The 19057-nt window shown below is 35.4% G+C and overlaps 1 protein-coding gene across 5 annotated transcripts in view; it reads right to left on the reverse strand.

The window, feature by feature from the left end:
• Positions 1-19057, reverse strand: part of ADGRG6 (adhesion G protein-coupled receptor G6) — a 153715-nt gene that overhangs the window by 58281 nt on the left and 76377 nt on the right. For 3 of the 5 annotated variants that reach the window (XM_057489143.1, XM_057489144.1, XM_057489146.1), the window contains exons 3-6: positions 17140-17481; positions 13292-13915; positions 5969-6037; positions 48-107 (exon numbers count right to left, since the gene is read on the reverse strand). In XM_057489143.1, the coding sequence (XP_057345126.1) occupies positions 48-107; positions 5969-6037; positions 13292-13915; positions 17140-17481 (1095 nt within the window). The remainder of the gene's footprint in view (positions 1-47; positions 108-5968; positions 6038-13291; positions 13916-17139; positions 17482-19057) is intronic. The other 2 variants (XM_057489145.1, XM_057489147.1) reach the window with 1 other exon arrangement.

Genomic DNA, 19057 nt, shown 5'->3' on the forward strand with positions numbered 1-19057 from the left:
CGATTATGGTAAATAAAATTCTGTGACCGCACCAAACAACCTAGCACCTTGTGTTACAGATTCTCTTGTGCTATGGGTCATCTTCAAGAAGTCTCTCTTCAGGAGCCCTGGAATGAGGTATTTATATACTTAACCAAAAACTACTCAGCAGAGTTTACTTGTCTTACATTTAAGATTTTGAATAATTTAGTCAACAGATAAACATGCGAAATGTCCGAGAGTGAATTGTCAAAGCACGATAAAATGTCCTACTGAACAGTTGGCGAGACAGATTCTGGAGTGCAGCAAATAATTGGCTTAAGCGTTGCCATTGCAGAAAATACACATTTAAGACATATTGATGCAGGCTTTTCCATGTCATCCTAGCAGTCAAGATATGTTCTCCCATAGTGCAAAACTCCCATGATGTTTCAATAGAAAAGCTGTTCACAAATCTTCATGTTCCAGAGATTTCAAAAGGTGTTATGTATTATCCTAATAATGGCATCCAAGCCAGAATTCATGATAGACATTTCTTGGGGGGAAAAAAGGATTTAAGAATATATCCATTTTCCATTTAGATCACTCTTAAGCCAGGCAAAACTTCAAAGTAGAAGTAATTGTATGCCATTATAGATGCGGTATGAAAACAGTATTCCTGTCTAGGTCTTTCTCCAATTAATCTTTCTTTTGTCTTCTTAACACTTCTCAGAGTTTCTTGGAAGATACAGAAATGACACTACTTCAATCTATATTCAAGGGTGTGAAATAAGGGCCTAAAAAGTAGATTTTAAAATATATATTTGAAAATACAGATGTTAAAATATAAACAAAATGTTATCTTAGATTCAAGATTATATCTTTAATCTGGTGATAAGGCAATTATATGACTGACATTTATGACTGGAATCCTGCTCATTTTACATGATTTCTTTAAGATACCTGGCATATAAAAGTACATTGATTGTTGGATCCATAGATAATACTGAGTGAACTTTTTTGTTTGAGTAGTTAAACATATGTGAGAAACTAGAAACAATGATATAATTAGTACTTGTAAACAGAGTTTTTAAAACAATAATAAGGTTGCTTGTGCTGACCTTACAAAAGTTTAATTACTATTCAGTAGAGTGATGCTTCAAGCATAGAAGACATGATTTGGAAGGGAAATAATAATTAGTCCAAGAGTCTTAGGAAAGTAATGGAAAAGGCACAAAGGTTATTTCTGGGAATACTTTGATTACCCATTATATACTGAAATATCTGTGAAAAGTAGCTTAAAAGATAAGATTTTCTTAGTATATCATCTGAGGTATGACATAAAAGTCCTAACAACTTTAAATAACAAAACAACTTTTCACAGAGAAATAGGAACATTTCACAGAAGCCAGGAAAAGAAATTTTATTGATATATTGAAGAAATATATATGATTGTCAAACAAGTTCAATTTCCCCCCTCCCTACACCGGCATATCATTACTGATGATCTAAGCAGAACCTTTGATAGTCCTGTCCAGACTGGACTGGTAGATGGCAGAGTTGATAGTTGTGCCTCTTTCTTACAGTAAACAATATTGAATTCTCTAAGATATCAGATCATAAGCTTGAGAATGTCTACTATATCAGTTTCCCAAGAATAAGAAAAGTGTATTTGTAATTGTTGACAGTATATGAATGATCTTAGATAGTCCAGCACATGACATTAAATCCCATCTATCACAAGGCAATTCTCTTTTCAGTTATTTCAAATTAGACTACATCAGAGAAAAAAACCTAGTCTTTCTCTGATACTTTGTTACTTTATCTTTTTAAAAAGATAAGCCTCAGGAGCTGAGATGTGAGAAAGCAATAGGACACAGGAGAATTCAATGACATCATATTGATTGTTTTCATTATATTGGCTTTCACTTTTCATTTCTATTTTGAAACAAGTAGTACTGGTTTCATTTTACAATAGTGAAATCAGTTTTCCCATATAAGACACAACTGTTCAAGTAAAAAACTGAGTAATTTCAGTAAAACAAAACCCCCAAAACAACTATTAAATAAATAGCAAAGGTGGATCAAGGATGTGGTAAAAATTGTTCCGATAATACACAAATTTGCAGTACCCAATTTAAGAATATTTCTACTGCAGGATGACTTTTGAATGTTTTTGAATGCTAGAATTACATTTTTATCAAGCATCATCTGAATGAGATTTTTTTTTCTTTAATGCAGTCAAGTCAAACCATTCTAACTGGTTCTAACATTTGCTTGCTTTGTTGAAACACCAAAGAAGGTTATGACGCAGAGAGAGACGGACTGAACAAGGCTCTCTTCAAGAATGTCAGAAATGACATGCCTGAGTGAATTCAGCTCCACTGCACCAAGGCAAGACTCTGAAGCATCATACAGACGTTCTCGGGCAGTAGAGGATGTGCCAGTCCTTCAGGGAGAATGCCACAGAGGCTCTTTGTATGTTCATACAAAGAGCGAAGTACTTAGTTAGAATTATAATATTCCCATCTGCTGGCTGGGGTCCATGTGAAATAGGCCCTGGAAACTCCAGCTGCTGTTGCTTTCTTGGGGGCTGCTGGAATTTTTGCTCCATCATAAATCTCCTTGGTGCAACTACCAGAATAACCGTAAACACTTCTCTGAATCGATGTCTTTATAACCCTAGAGAAATTTATATCTATGTTTCATGTAAAATATTCCATACTTCCAATTTATATGTCCTTACAGAGGAAGTTGGTCTAACCCCCAAAGCCACAAGAAAAAATGAACTATGTGGGTTTCTTTTCTCTGGGTTTTAGTCCCCCAGTGATGGATTACAGATGTCTTGGCCTCAGAAGTTAAATGATGGGGTTGAGAAAATTCCTTTGTTTCTAATACCTCATATTTGAGAATATTACTGTATTCGAGTCAATGGTGTGGAATTTCTCTTTTTTAGAAGAAATTGGAACCACTTACTCTGAATTCCTGTACGTAGTCTCTATAGGTAGCAGATTAAATAATAGTTCACTTGGTATTTCTCCTGCTCATTTCTTATCTCCTATAACTGCGATAGTTGCAAAATTACAAATAATATAAATAGGAAAGTATATTTGGAGGAAAAAGGCAAGCAGTGTTGGCAGTCATTTGATGTTTTGCCAAAAATTGCTTTATGATTTAGTTGATATACAACCACATTCTAACCATTATTCTTCAACAAATAAAAACAGAGCAAAGCACTACCACACAAATTGATTAAAATGTCACAAACAGTTGAATGTAAAGTTGGCTTCAGTGAGAAATTACTAAAATTATTTAGGTTTTCAAAATTACAATGTAAAAACTAATTTCCTGAACAGAAATCTGCCAAAACAGCACAGATAATTTTTTTTCTCAGATCTCCAATACAATGCAAATGGATTCTTTTTAATTGAATGCCTTTCTCTTAAAGTTTCCTTTGAAAGAAATTTTAGCTGTAAGTACAGAAGAGTGGTGCTAGAAATGCACTTGTTGCACTGGTCAATACAACGGAGAACTTGAGAGTCAAAGGATATTTGTGTATTTTACTTGTCTCACAAATGTACAAAGGTACTGATTCCAATAACAGAAATTTTGTTAAAGCATTAGATGTTCCCACCCTTAGAATACAATTTATCACATTTTTATCACAAATACAAAAGGTAGTGTTCTCTTAACCATTCCTTTGTTTACCGATCCTAATAGGCATGTTAGTAGAGACAATGGGAGGTGCAGTACTAGGTGAATTTATAGTGGCTGGTAATAAAGATGAGAAAGATACAGTTTTGCAAGGAGCACATGACAGTTAATATGCATGAGCAAGCTAATAAATATACATCCAATATACATGCATGAAAATATATAGAGCAGAAATGGAAACCCTTTCTTGCCACAACTACAACAGACTCCAAGTTATAATGAATGAAATGAAACAATGCTTTCCATGACAGACTAAGAATCAATTCACATGGCCTTTGGTATCATGTTGCACAAGAGTTTGGAGCTGGCACAGACAGCAAAGAGAACATTTAGATTCTAGACTTAGGTCTGCCACTAACAGTCTGATAAGCACAGAGTGAATTACTAAACCTTTCTAGAACCCAGTTTCCTAAGGGTGTAAAAAGAAAAGGTTAGAGAAGACAGTTTGCACAGCACCTATCAACTTGAAAATTATCTAAACTAAGTTAGTGTTCCTGATACACTGAGACTAGAGAAATAAAATATCAGAGGAAAATGTATTTCCCCTTGAAAAGATAAATGTAAAGAAAAGCAAAAGAGAAGGAATGTTTAGACCATATCAATCATTTACAGATACCAATAACTTTACTAAACATTGACAGATAAAACAGATTTCATAAGGCCAAGCCTTACAAGGGAGACATTTTCAAAGCATTATGTCATAGCTATGCTTCAGATACTATTAAAATCCTCAAAAATTAAACTCTTGTGTAATGCTTTGACATTATCTTTCTAAGAGATTCTGGAGGATCTGTATAAGTAATAAAATAACTGTACACATAATTTCCTTTAGTTTATCTTAGAAGTACATTTGTATTAGATGTATATTTGTATGTACAATGACTACTATATATCTAATTTTTTTAATTAATGATTTATTTAAATAATTAGGCAGAGAATTACCTTCTATAGGCTCTTCAGAAAACACTGAATTCCTTGATTCAAATATGCAGCCTTAATTAAAACAATTTTCCATTCCAAAGTAATATATAATACTTAAGAATAGGGATTCTTTTTGAGGTCTTAATTTTTTTCAACAATGAAAAATAAGTTGTATTTATCTTAATGCAAAATAGATAAGTGAAACATAATGTTTATTAGTCACTTAGGACATACAGGGAAAAGAAAGTCTGGCATTTGGTCTTTTGAACCAAGGAACCAATTCTATAGATACCTCAGATTTATAAAACGAAATTTAAATTAAAAAAACTCTTCAGATCTTGAACTAAAAATTAAGGTCTTTATCTATTTCATATAACTATTTTAAAACTACACTGAGTTCATGGAAAGAAATTGCTTAATGATTATTTTCACAAGGTATTCATCAGTAATAATATCAAAAAATAATGTCACACAGAATGGAAACAAAGACAAAACCCTTCTCCCTGCCTACTCCCACAGTGGAACCACACAAGAGAGCTTAGGTTTCTGTTCATTTAGTCTCACTTCTAACACCTGTCCTTTTCACGCTATCATCTTCTTAATAAGAGATATGGCTTTTACAAAAAGCATGGTCACAACTATTAATGTGATACACAGAACATGCTATTTCATAAAGAAGTATTTAATAAAACAAAAGGATGAAAATGGTTCATGGGTAATTAGGAGGAGCAATGATAGAATTAAAGCAAAATATTTATACTATTATTATAAAACTTGTGTGACTTATTTAGCATGCAACTATTTAGTACACAATATATAATTGGAATACTGACCATAATACAGTCATTATGCATTACAAAAATAAAATTACATTAATATTAGCTAAACATAACTATTTTAATCTTCATATTTAAATTACACTGCACATCCTAAATTGCTTTGTCTTAAGCTTAATTGAATATTCAACCTAATTTTTCCTCTTGTTTCTTAGATGTGTTTTTTTTTTCAAAATTATAATATTGAATTATAATTTCAATATTACAGGACTATGTTTATACTGGATCTTTGCAATATTACTGAGAAGAAATAAAGAGAAAAAATGAAGTCAACATTATTTAATAGCATATAATCATTCACATTTTAAAAACTCAGTGCTTTATGGAAAGCAGTCATCCAGCATGTGAATGCATTTTTTTCTCCACACTGTATGTACTGTGCACCCACACAGCTAAAGCACATCCAAAAATTCTTCTGTTTTGCTGATTTCTGGCTTCTCAAGTGAAAATTAAGATAAAAATCAGAACAATGACAATACATTATCCAAAATAGCAAGTAGGAAACAGAGAGACTCCAGAGAATGACGTTGGTTCCCTACCTTGGCAGAGGGTCCCCAAATCCATACAGCTGGCTAGTTCTGCTACTTGGAGTGGGATCAGGTAGGATCCTTGATCAACACAGAGAGATTGTACAAGTTTGATTTATGATTTAATATTACCCAGAAAAAAAAATCATGCACCACATGGCTAGTTGTAAAAGGAGGAACCCTAGAAATGTTCATCAGTAATTCTCCAACATCAAGAGAGTCTTTTAAGGGCTTTGTATCTTAATTTCTGCAAATATAAAACTGATCATTGAAATTTCCCTCTAAATCTTTTAATTAATTTATTGGCCTTCTATGCATGAAAGGAATAGTGTTTCTTCTTCAAGTCTGTGTAAAATGTTTAGGGCCTTTTCACATAATAAATTATGAAACTCTGGTGGAAAGTCATACAAATGAAGTAACATTAACAGTAAAAATATGTTTAAAAAGTGAATATGGATATTATTAATAATACTTGTAAAATGCATTATTTTTGGTTCATAGGCACTAGCATATGACATTTGCAATTCCAGAAACATGTTTCTGTGACTTCAAGTTGGTCTTTGTGTTTTTTTATTTCAATATTTTACTGACTCATCCTCAGCAGGAAACCACTTTTGAGCAGATTTTCTAGTAGTAGTAGTAGTAGTGGATTTTCACTGATGCACTAAATCTCCCTCTGACAATTAACAGATTTTTACAGACAGGTTGAGGGTTGAGAAGACAAACTAAACTTACCGCAAAGCATACTGCACTATAAGTAAAGACAGAATGATAAATATAAATATTTTTATGTACATATACACACACAAATACATATATTCAATTTTAAGAGGACATTTCTGTAATAGTGATTCCATTCTAACGTTTAAACATGTTCTAAACTTTCTGTGGGAATCGTGCATGAAGGCGGAGCATCCCATAGCATAATAAAAGGTGTCTAGTTAGGTACATTGCATACATAAGCAGAAAGCATCCCGACAGTCTAACAGCATCTCAGGTGTCATGGTTTCTTTCTTGACTGCCTCAGGCACCTGCCCAGTGAAGGAATCATGTTACCTCAGAATGATGCAACTCCACAGGTAGGTCTGTGAGGTCGACTGGCAAGAAGCCCTCATCACAGACCTTTACATGTTCAAACAAACATTTACTCAGTGTTGACAGTGTGTGAAGCACATAGGCTAGACTAATGCTTTAAGACAATGTCGCTGCTCTCAGAGAGGCATGAATACTCTGGAAATCACAGTTCTTTGAATGCTGCAAGTGAAGTGTTTTTACAGACTCCAAGTGAAGAAAGTTTCATGGAGGGTGTGGCCATATCCAGCATACCCAGAAGGTCAATAATGATAAAGACTGAGACCTTTAACTTTCCACTGGAATTTTGGTGGTAACCCCACAGAAACTTGCTTCAGTAGCGTGGGAACAATGAATTCTAGACTGCTAACGTGTGACAGAGAAGTGAATGCAAAAAAGAGGAAGCTTGGCTGTGAAACGAAGTAGAGATAGGGAGAGTAAGCCTTAAAGATTGAAAACTTAGACAAGTGTACAATGGAAAAAGAGCATTTGAGGAGGCAGAAGCTGAGGCCAGCTGCAGACAGGTCTGAGGGGGAATTTTATCTGGGATGTTTTCTGCTCATTACTGTTTCATCACATGTAACTTATGTCCCCTTCCTGCAGGACCTTACTTCTCCTTTAGGTACTTCTGTTTACTAAGGAACCTCTGAAAACTAAAAAGCCTTTAAAACTCAAACTGACTGAGGAAATCTCAGCCACTGTAACATGCAAGAGAGGAGACCCTGGGATGGAGTTCCTGTGCTTCTCAAATTACACACAGTGTTGGCAGCCAAAGGCTCCTTAGGCCACTTCTGGCACTGATATAGTATCTCTGGAAGACAAAGAGAGATAAGGGCACAGTGTTGTGGGAAAGAAGTTTTTAGGCTAACTACATTTCCACTGCAGTATATTCAAGAGCTTAAAGGTGGAAACAAGGAAAGAAAATCAGAAGGGTTATGATTAGAGTAAGATATGTAATGATTTTAACATTACTTTGGTTTCACTGTATGCTAACAGGTATAAATTTCAGTATGTGACATCCTGGTCATAAGAAATTGTAGCATTTACTTCTTAATATTTCAATGATCAGTTGTTCCTTTATACCAGTTGGGTACTTTTAGTTTAGCAAACTGACATTGCTTTATAAAACTTAATACACACTATTTTATGATAATTCAATATAGCAATAGAACTTAAATTTGAAGATAGTTTTAGTGAAAATGGTGTAAATACAAGAGACAAATTTAATTGGTAAGAAATCATGTTGATAAACGAAGTCTGACATTGTGAATACACCAAATTACATAAACATAATACATGAAGTATAAAAAGTGTATATAAACTTTTTACTTTACCCAGTTCCATTTTTAGGATATGTACATAAAAAATTCACTCTCGTGATCAATTTTCCTTTGGTGGACAGATTTACAATCAAGAAGACCATAAAGGAAGAAGAGATGGTTCTCTCTCCTGGATAATGACATCCTTATCATCAAGGATTTGTTTTCAGAATGGACCTGTGTGTGTTCACTGATTTTTGTGAGTACCACAATGGTGTCTACAAGTATTTACTTCATATTAGCTGCAAAATCAAGAACCACATTTCCTTGAAAAAAATGTAGTCACTGAAAATAGACAGTTGATGAAAAGCTGCAAAGCTGTTAATCTTTCTTCTTTATCGGTTCTTCTTCCAAAATCTTGCTACTAAAAGAAATCACTATTTTCACAAGTTGTGGCAAAAAAGATTGACATGTGGCCAACAATTCACCTCACGCCCTAAGGAAAAATCCAGATAATAGTAGACAGCACCAAATCCTCACAGAGTTTCAATAATGGGAAAATGAATACAAGTTCCTTTTAATTCCCTCTCTGCAGTTGTTACTAAACTGAATTTTATAATTTTTCATAAATAAATATGTTTCAAATAGATTACTTCTGGAAGCCACTTAAGCTTTTAAAGAGTTTGAGCATCTTCAAAGAATAAAGACCTTTGTAAAGAAAACAGGATTTTATCTTTATCATTTAAAAAATAATTTGGTGATCTAACAATGCTACACAATAATTTATGAGGGATGAAAGGAAGGCGCCTATAGTGAGTCAGAGTTTTATGGCTGTTAAGGGCAGAACTGTAACAATTGAAAATGAAAAGGTAGGAATCTAGGAGATGATGAAGCCTTGGTGATTAAGTACAGAATTCTGGAGATGAAAACAGAAGTCGGTCCAAACCCAAAAATTTCTAGAAAAGAATAACAACAAAGTTGGATACTTATGAATTGTGTCTTATCTCTACACCCACAGTGGCTAAAAAATGGAAGTGCTTAATAAACTCTTGTTAAGTAAATGTAATTTGTTTGAACTTAGACTATTCATTGAATTATACTGTACCACTCCTCAGGAAAGAGCAGTCATCAGTAAAATAAATAAAATTGGTGTAGAAGGTACTGTCTGTTCTTTGTGAAAACTGATGGACATTAGTATCTAAACTTGAATCATAACACACGCAAATACTTGCACTCATAATTAAGGAATCCACTAGGAAAATTATCTATCCGTGGAGGTCATAAAACTGAATGTTTAATAAAATTGTTCTAAGATAAAGAATGACGCCACAAAATGAAAAAGAATTGCTGCCAAATAAAGCATTTCTTTCTGAAAAGGAATGACAAGACTAACCATGTTTTTAACAAAACATGCTGAAAATTTCTTTATGTATATTCCCCAACTATGCTTAGAGTAGTATAGCAAAATTAAAAAGTCCAATTCTGAAATTGTTGAGATACTTCTTAGTAATATATTGACTTTATCAAGGCTAGGATATTTAATATTTGAATGAAATGACAGAAATTTTAATGTTAAAATGTAGTCAGTTCTGTTCTACTATCTTATTTTCATATTAAAATTTACTTAGCAATAAATCTTCAGGAAAATCTATTCATTTTCTATGACAAGTTGCTTCTGGAATAACAGCTTCGACTTAACATTCTCAGTCCTTTGGAATGTCAGGCATGAGATTCTATTTTCTCATTGGTTACTGTACTGATCATTAGTTTTTGGAAATTACTATTACCAGCAACAGTAAGCCAAAATGTTCCAGAAAAAAAGAAAAGGTTAAAATGTTAATGGAGCAAACTTTTTTTTTTCATTTATTGAAGTTTTGCTTTGCTAACAAGCTTAGATAAAATCTGTTACAGGTATTTCCTGTCAGTTAATAAGTGTCTTGGGCTCTTCAACTCCCAAAGCTGATGATTAAGCAGCAGGAAACTCCCTCTCCTGTTATGACTCCTGAAACAGTCCAGGACATCTGGCTCTACGGAATGGGGGTGTGTAGTGTCATCTTGGAATGTCAAGATCACTATACAAATCAAGGGCATTCAAATACACGGACTTGGTAAGCTTGTGCTCCTTTGAATGAAATCATTTTGAAAACTTAGAGATGACTAAGGTACATGAGCACATCCTGGATGTATTCCAATCATCTTAAAGCCTGGGAAAGGAGTTATAGAGACAGTGTTAAAGGACTCCCAGATACCAGCCCTGGGCATGGGGACAGAGCATGTGCATGTTGTTAGCCCACCAACTGCCTTGGCCACTTATTTTTTCCAGTCTTTGGCTTTTTGCCCTGTACAGAGTGAAGGGAGTAGCCTAAATTAGGATTCCCTAGTATAAATAACCGATGGGGGCCAGAAGGCAATGTAAGCACAGGATAGGGGCTGGGGGCTGGGATGAGAAGACTATGGAGAGACAGAAGGGTTGAGAACAGGAAAGCCCCTTCCTATGGAGCCCACCACCTAGCTCCAGCTGTGCTGGTTAGGTAGAAATACTAGCCTAATGTTGGGTTTTGTTTGCTAGAGAATCCAAAAATGCATTTTAATGTTGGAAATAAATCATCATTTAAAAGAATTGTGTGGAACAAATCTAAATAAATGAAAACATATAAATGTTGCTACCACCACTAAGGTCTAAGGGCTAATTTATCCTCTGAGTGGTTGGAAATCTAGCAGGTCTTTTCTGGTGTTGTCCAAAGTGTGAGCTTCAGAAAGCTGGACCTTTGTGATTCTTTGGACTTGTTTTGCGAGGGGGCAGATTTTCTCTTAAGGGGTCAGACAGCAAGTATTTTAGGATAGTGGGCCATGTTGTCTCTCACAATCTGTCAGCTCTGCCACTGCAGCACAGAGGCAGCCACAGGCAATCCAAAAACTCCTGGAACGTTTGTGTTCCAATACAAATTTACTTACAAAAACATGTGGCCTGCCATGGGCCCTCCTCATTTGCCAAGCCCTGGTCTGGAGGGTTTCTTAGAGAAGTTTAGGAATCCATGTATATTGTGTCCCTCATATTTTATCAGACTAATGTTCCAAGAAGCACTGCAGGAAATAAAGCTTATTAACTTTGCTTAAAACAAATACCATGCCTAAACCTGGGAAAGCTAGGTTAAACCCACAGAAAGTACTGCTGACCAGGAGAGATGTCTCCAGGAGCTACATACTCCTCATCTGGACAAGAATTAGCTCACCCAATCTCGTCTTCTAGTCCTGCTTATTCAGAAACACCGTCTGACTTACACTGGTTAAGAGAACACAGCTCTAAAACCAAACTTCCTGAGTTCAGCTCCTGGCTTGGCCACTTACTAAGGTGACACTGGTAAGTTCTTACCCTCTCTGTGTTTCAGACTTCTCAACTGCCGAACAGGGTTAAGAAAATCTCACATCACAGGACTATGTTGTGGGAAATGAGTTATGTGTAAGGTGCTTAATATATGGAATACATAATATGTATTCCATTTCAGTATAACTTAAGTATTAGTGTGTATTAATTTACCTAGCCAAATTCTTTTTTTTTTCCTTGTTTGTTCTTGGTTGCCATAGTCCTATACTGCCCCATAGGAAGACAAATATTAAATGGTCTATATTTGACTTTTAAAAAATGGCCATGGATGTAAGAAGCACATCAGTGCCCTCCCGTCACCGCTCACCACCCCACACCGCACACACGCACTTCATCTTCTCCCTCCCTCGCTGACTGAAAGCCCTCTCAGAGTCTCTGAAGGCTCTGTAGCTAATCCTGAGAGGACCCTGAGAATACCATCAGCTCTTACAAAGTTCCACAGTCTCCTGGTTCCACTTTCCAACAGCCCACAAGGAAATGCCTCTCCAGTGACATCACTTGACAGCCTCTCACCCTCTGCAGGAGCACCATGGACCACACAGGACGGATGGGTGGCCCACACAGAGGGGTAGGTGACCGGAGCACCCCAGGCAAGAAGGGCAAACCCAGGTCAGGGAAACTGGGGAGGTGGCCTCAGGTCTTCACAACAGGGCCTACTGTGCTCAAAATACTGGGAATGAATTTCCGATAAGAATCCCCTCCAAATTCACAAACAAATTACTTCTTAATATTAGGTCCCTTTTCCCCTCCTTTAATGAGTTTCCTCTGTGACTAAAAGTGCATGTCACTAACACCTTAGATTTAGTCATATGACATTCAAAAAATGATAATCAAACTTCTACTTTTTTCGTTGAATCTGTCCTGTAGTTCTAAAATTAACTTATATGCATAGAGAATATTTGATGGAAGTCTATTTAACATTATTTTGTTACACAGAATTATTTCCCTAAGTATTTCTACATATAGCTACTACCAGTAATATCACATTTAAAGTCTCTCAAAGAGCAACCAAAAAAACAGATGAGTATTTGAAACAAACAACAAAGGATCACCTTCAAACAGAGAAAAAAAAAGTTCAAAGAAAAAAATTGATAATTCTGGATTATCTAAGATTTTCCATAAAATGGACAGTTTTGATATTTAATGACAGCTGAGTAAATACCTCTCTTTTAGGTGCTGGTTGTTTATTTAAATGACTTAATGGAAATTTCATTCCAGGATGATAAAGGTCAACTTTTTCTGTATCACCTTAGTAATTAAAAACAGTAACTTATTGATTTCTTTTGTTTTATTTCTTGGTGTTAACATTTCCACTTGAGACACTGTAACTATTGTTATGCTGGTGAAAAACTGTATGATACTTTATAACATGGAAAATTTTTAAATGGCAGGACCAAAAACTCTGAATGAATAAGCATAGCTTGTAATCAAATGCATACTATGGAAAGCAGAGCAGGTATCATTTTAAAAATTAAAAGAGCACATTAATGACAACTATATATAAGCACAACTATATACATGCACACATATACATATGTGTGTTATAATTTCTTGTTGACTAACATATTCATAGAAAAATGCTAAAAAAAAACCAAAACAGTGAATATGCCAGAGACTTACCACAGCTTAGGTTGTTTTCAGCTTTCAGAGCTAGAGTTGGGATATTCCAAAAGTCATTTTGCCAGTCGATCACATTCCCTTTCACATTACAGCTGAGGTTGGAGAGGATTTTGGAATTCATGGTAAAATTCCAAAGTCGGAAGTTGTAAATGTCCCCTTTTATAGAGGCAACTTCATTTTGACTGGAGCCTAACACCAATTTCCCACTCCCAGGAATAACTTTACCAATGGTAGAATCGCAGGGGACTGCTTCATAGTTTCTTTTGAAATTCACGCCAATGGAACCCACAGTATTATTCCAAAGGATGCACAGCTGCTCGAAGTTTTCTATGAAAATGTCTTCTTTATCTTTTACAGGTAACACGCTGTTTAGTAAGCATTTTGAGCCAGAAATAGATATGAAGTAGCCACCCTTGGACTTGCCAAAACTGAGCAGTTGTGTGAAGGATGCATCTGAGTAGGTGAAAGCTATCCATTCACTGTCTTCCTTGCCAACTTTGGTTGCTTCAAAACAGAGTGTGAAAGCACTGAGCTGTGGAATAGAGACACTTTTTGCAACAGATACCTGGTAAACATCAAGTGTCTGGGGTAAAATGACTTTTTGATTCCTTAAGGATACAGCAACTAGGACAAAACATAATAACAGATAAACACATTAACTTCAGATATGGGTTAATGAGATGTAAAACAGCTGATAGACTCAGCTCTCCCACCGCTACCTACTGACTGACTTTTGCCCACCACTCCCCTTTCTCCATCCATCTACCCTCTACCACCAACATACCACCTTCTACCAAGAATAATAGTAATAAGTAACACCACTCACTTTAACTCTAAGCATGGTTTGCTCTCACACCTAAACCTTTGTATTACAGCCAACCAACTTGCTAAGTATTTTTTTAAACATCCCCTTAAACACCCTAATTAAGGAAACTACTGATTTCAGGAAAGTTCTGTTTACACATTAAGATTTTCAAAAGTATGCTATTTTTCAAATAATTTCTAAACATAGTAGCAAGTTCTATTTTTCATTAACAATGGCCATTCACTCTTCCCAAACATTCCTATGCTATCCTCTCCCCTTCAGACACCCTTTATCTTACTCAGTTTTCCATCAACCAGGCTATTTCAGGGACAAAGACAAAAACAAGTTCATTGAGGAAAAGAATCCAGTCAAAACAAAAACAAGAATGAAAATTTAAGTTTGGGCATTTGAGCTACTTTATTAGGGACGGTAAGAAGCAGTGGTTAAAAGGGCAGACAACGGAGCTCCCTATCCTAGCTCTTCCACACAGAGTGCTATGACCTTGGGCATGTTCTTCACCTCTCCCTAGCTTAGTCTGCTCCTCTGTAAAACTAAGGAGAATGGCACCTACTCTGCAGGTGGTCAGAAGGAATGAAATAAGTTAATACCTGCGAAGCGCTAAAGCAGTGCCAGCCATAGTCAACACAGAGGCTAGGACTGATTACTAATATAGGTACAACTAGTATTATATGCATAACAAATTCAAAATAAAAATACATTAGCCTAGTCCTCTGTGACAGATATAAAACTGTTAAATAATACCATGGATTTAGCCCAATGCCAATATACTAGACATCATGAAATATTATGTACTGATTTGAGAGGGAAGTAGCTCTTCTCAAAAATACTGTTTCATACTGGATTTATATGAATGCTAGCTTGAATGTATTTTAATATACACTAAGAATAGGTCTGTGGTAAAAACATCCTTTTGCTATAAATATTCCAGTTAAAATCCATGATGATACCTCAAGACAAATGCTGGGCATAGAAGCCACAGGGCATAAATATGCAAAGAAGTAAAAAGCTAACCTTTTCAAACAATAAGGCTTCTCTCTCACTTACCAACTTTACATTTCCCTGTATGGCCCCGGAAGATGACTGGTTAGCCAGAGACGGGTAAGATTCCTCAAGGGAGGAACAACCTAAGACAGGCACAGCCTCATGGGGGCCATCTGGTGAGAAAATGGGGATCAGCAGAGGTGAGGCTTAGAACCTCACCCCCCCTCATGTTCTGAGAGAAATCTTCTGCATCCGTGGATGTTTTATTGCCCTTGTCTAGCTTGGATTAACACATAGTCTACAGGCACACACCTGATCATCTACATTTGCTCTCTTACAGCACTGAACTATGTTTTCTACCTTTATCTTGCATCTACCTACCACTTCAGCATTTTATTAAAAATAATAATAATAGAGAGAGAAATGCGGTATCCACATATAAATCAAGTATAAAAATCAAACGAATATTCATATTTGAACTGTTTATAGTTCATAATGCATGAGCAAAACCGAAAGTTTCTGTGATGTCTGCCCTTGTACTGTTCACCATGTAACTTATTCACTATGTAAGAATTTGTTCTCCATGTAAGAACTTGTTTGTTATGCATCAGAAGATTGCAGACTGACGAAAATTAGGCTTCGGGTGGATTAATGATTGTGCATTGAGCATTGACTCCCCTATACAGAATTTTATTGTTGTTAACAACCATTAGATCAATAAATATGAGAGATGCCCTCACAAAAAAAAAAAAAAGTGCACACTTCCAATTGTGAAATAAATAAGTAACCGGGATGTAATGTATAGCATAAGGAATATAGTCAAAATATTGTAACAACTTGGTATGGTGATAGGTGGTACCTAGAATTATCATGTATATAAATGTTGAATCACTGTGTTGTACACCTGAAACTAATGTAATACTGTGTGTCAACTACCCTTCAATAAAAAATAATTGTCTACAAAAAAAAAAAAATCCATGATGAAATATAATCATGGATTTTAGTCTACTTCTTAAAATATAACATAGTTTATAGGTCTATTTACCCAAAGGGATATGCAACATGAACCCAGTATTCTATATGTGTTGTTAAAGTAAAATAGCTGGAAGGAAATACATCCATCAACATTGTATTAGTGGTTATAGCTGGGTGGTAGATATATAGGTATTTCTAATTTGTGTCTTTCTTCTTTTCAAATATCCTATAATGTTTTATAATTTTTAAAGCATTATTTGAAAAATTAAAGTATGTGTGTTTCAATTAACCACATATGTATCTAACGTCAACCACAAATAGTAAATAACTCTGCCATCAAAAACACATTTTATAATAATGAGGGTCAGTCATTTTCATAGTGGTTTCTTTTGGTGATATGTGACACCTACTTAAGAAGCTCAGGAGAAAAAGTACATGTAACTAAATCTCAAAGTCTTGAAGCCTGAATTTTGCAAAGACAGATTTTAGAGAGAATGAAATTATTCAAATATTATGGTATTCCAGAATCTGGGAAATACATCTGATAAAAATATACTTTATTTCCTTCAATTAACCATTTTCAAGGGGCTTTACTCATGCAGTGTTGTTTATTAGCTTAGGTTATAAATAGCTTTATTTTAATTTATATGATAATTTTCTACATTTGTCCCCTAGCATAGTTCCTTAAAAGGGCAACATCTTAAAAGCCTAAAATAAATAGGTATGTTTTAAATGTCCAGTGAACAGATATTAGAATTACAGGATTTAATTAGCTATGGGATGTCTACAGTCTTCATGGAATAAGACTGTGGAATAAGCGGGCTTTAAATGTTCTGCATATTAACAATATTATGGAATTCAGCTCTACTGTAACTACATTTTAGATTGGTAAGCATATATTGCTAATGAAAATGCTCAGAGAATATTAACAGATTCTAGCCCTTCATTCTAATCCTAATCATTCACAGTCACATGAAAGAGCATAACTTGGTCTTCTGGTCCTTGTGTTTATTGAAGTACATGTTAAATGAAAGCAGAAGGCTGGCACCGCCTTTGGTTTACATACCTCTGATGTAGCTGGCATTGAAGCCCTTCTTCTGGATGCTAAAATCACTGGAAAAGGACACATGCATCTCATTCGCACTTGAGTTAAATGATAGGCCTTTGGCAGTTGCTCCACAAAATTTTGTCTGGCTCTCTCCATTATCAAGGGATAATGAGTCATAAATGCAATTGGGAGCTTCTTCAATGTCGAAGTCATTAAATGTTATCTGAATGATATAGCCGGTGGGGGCTCGGAGCGTCCACATGCAAGCCTGGCTGTTAGGGTAGTCATTAGGGTAGCACGGAGAAGTAAACGTTCCGGAAGGGCTGGACAGGACGACCCTGCAGTGGGCACATCCCCACACTGTTGGCCAGACAAGAGAGAGACAGAAAGAAGGGCTGGGTCAGAGGCACACAACAAACCAAAAATACCACATGCTGGGGACAAACAGTAAACATTTAAAAAGACCAAAATATAATCATGAAAATTAGAAGGAAAATGAAACCATCTCAAGGAGAAAAAGGAAAAAACACTAAAGGAACATGAAAAATAAAACAAAAATACAAAATTTTAACACAGTGATTCTTAAATTTGGCAGGTCGTATACTCTAAGAATTGGATGAAAGTTGTGGAAATGCTCTCCAGTAAAATGCACAGGGGCTGAGATGTACAACTGTAGGACATACCTGAGATCTCAGAAAGCAACAACTATTTCACACAGTTTCACTGACCTGGGGTAAGAATCACTACTTAGAGAGCAACTGAACTGGGACAAGGGGCTATAGAACCATAAAGGTAGAACTCAATAGTACAAACCATGGATATAAAGGAAGAGAAACAATTAGAAAATATATTTTTAAAGAGAAAGCTACCAAAATAAAAAAATAAACAAGATGTCTTCTAACAGATTACATTTTTTCTAAAATTCAAATAAATAACATCATCTTGCATGTGTGGAATATTCATAGTTTTGAAAACACTTTCAGTCATCTTATTTGTTTACTACTGTTAGTAATCATACACTTGTGTGATTATCTCATTTATTCATTCATTCAGTGAGTATTTATTGAGTGCCCAGCATATAGCAGGTACTATTCTAAATAGTATATACCAATGAGTAGGAAAGACAAAGTATCTGAATGATTCTTACACTTCAGTTTTGGACTCAAAGATAAACAGATAATAATATAATATAATGGCAGATAGTAATAAGAGGTAGGAAGAAAAGTAAACCAATCAATTATTTCTCAATTATTGCTTATCTAGGGCCTGGTCAGCAGCTGGAATTAGATACCAGGGTCTACTATCTTTTTATTTTGGGATGCTTTTGCAATTAATATTCATGTTGCTTTTAAATATTTGTATAAACACAGGCAGCACTCTCACTTATCCAACATTCTGGATAAGTAAAGTATGATAAAACTGACCTACATTTTCAAACAAAATATTTAAACTATGTTAACAGAAACTACTCTAAATTTGTGTTCCTTCCTCTTACTGAGTTGAGAAGAATGAATATGCAATATCTTTTCCTGAAAATGGTAGTTGCTACAAACATCACTTACTCTTCTATGATACAGTGATACACTCAAGGACTTATTAGATACATTACACTCAAGTTAAGTTTTTCTTTTTTCTTTTCCCTGGGGCCACCTTGTGTTAGGCACTGTTTGCCTTGCCAACCCTGCTCCCCTCCACTCTTTCTAACTTGCCCTCTTCTCTGTTCTTCCTTCCTAAGTTTCCAACATCTTGCACAGGGTTGAAGACAGACAGGGGAAATCAATTTATAATCATCAAGTGGTAGCCAAATGCCTTCTCTTATCCATCCCTGGAGCACCATGTTCCTCTGAATAGTTCCTTTGCACTATTCAGAGCAGCTGTGACTTTCATTTTTCAGATTATTTGCTTATTGTCTGTTTCTCCCCCTCTTCTTTAAGCT

Source organism: Manis pentadactyla, chromosome 12, assembly GCF_030020395.1.
Source record: "Manis pentadactyla isolate mManPen7 chromosome 12, mManPen7.hap1, whole genome shotgun sequence".
NCBI classification, from domain to species: domain Eukaryota; kingdom Metazoa; phylum Chordata; class Mammalia; order Pholidota; family Manidae; genus Manis; species Manis pentadactyla.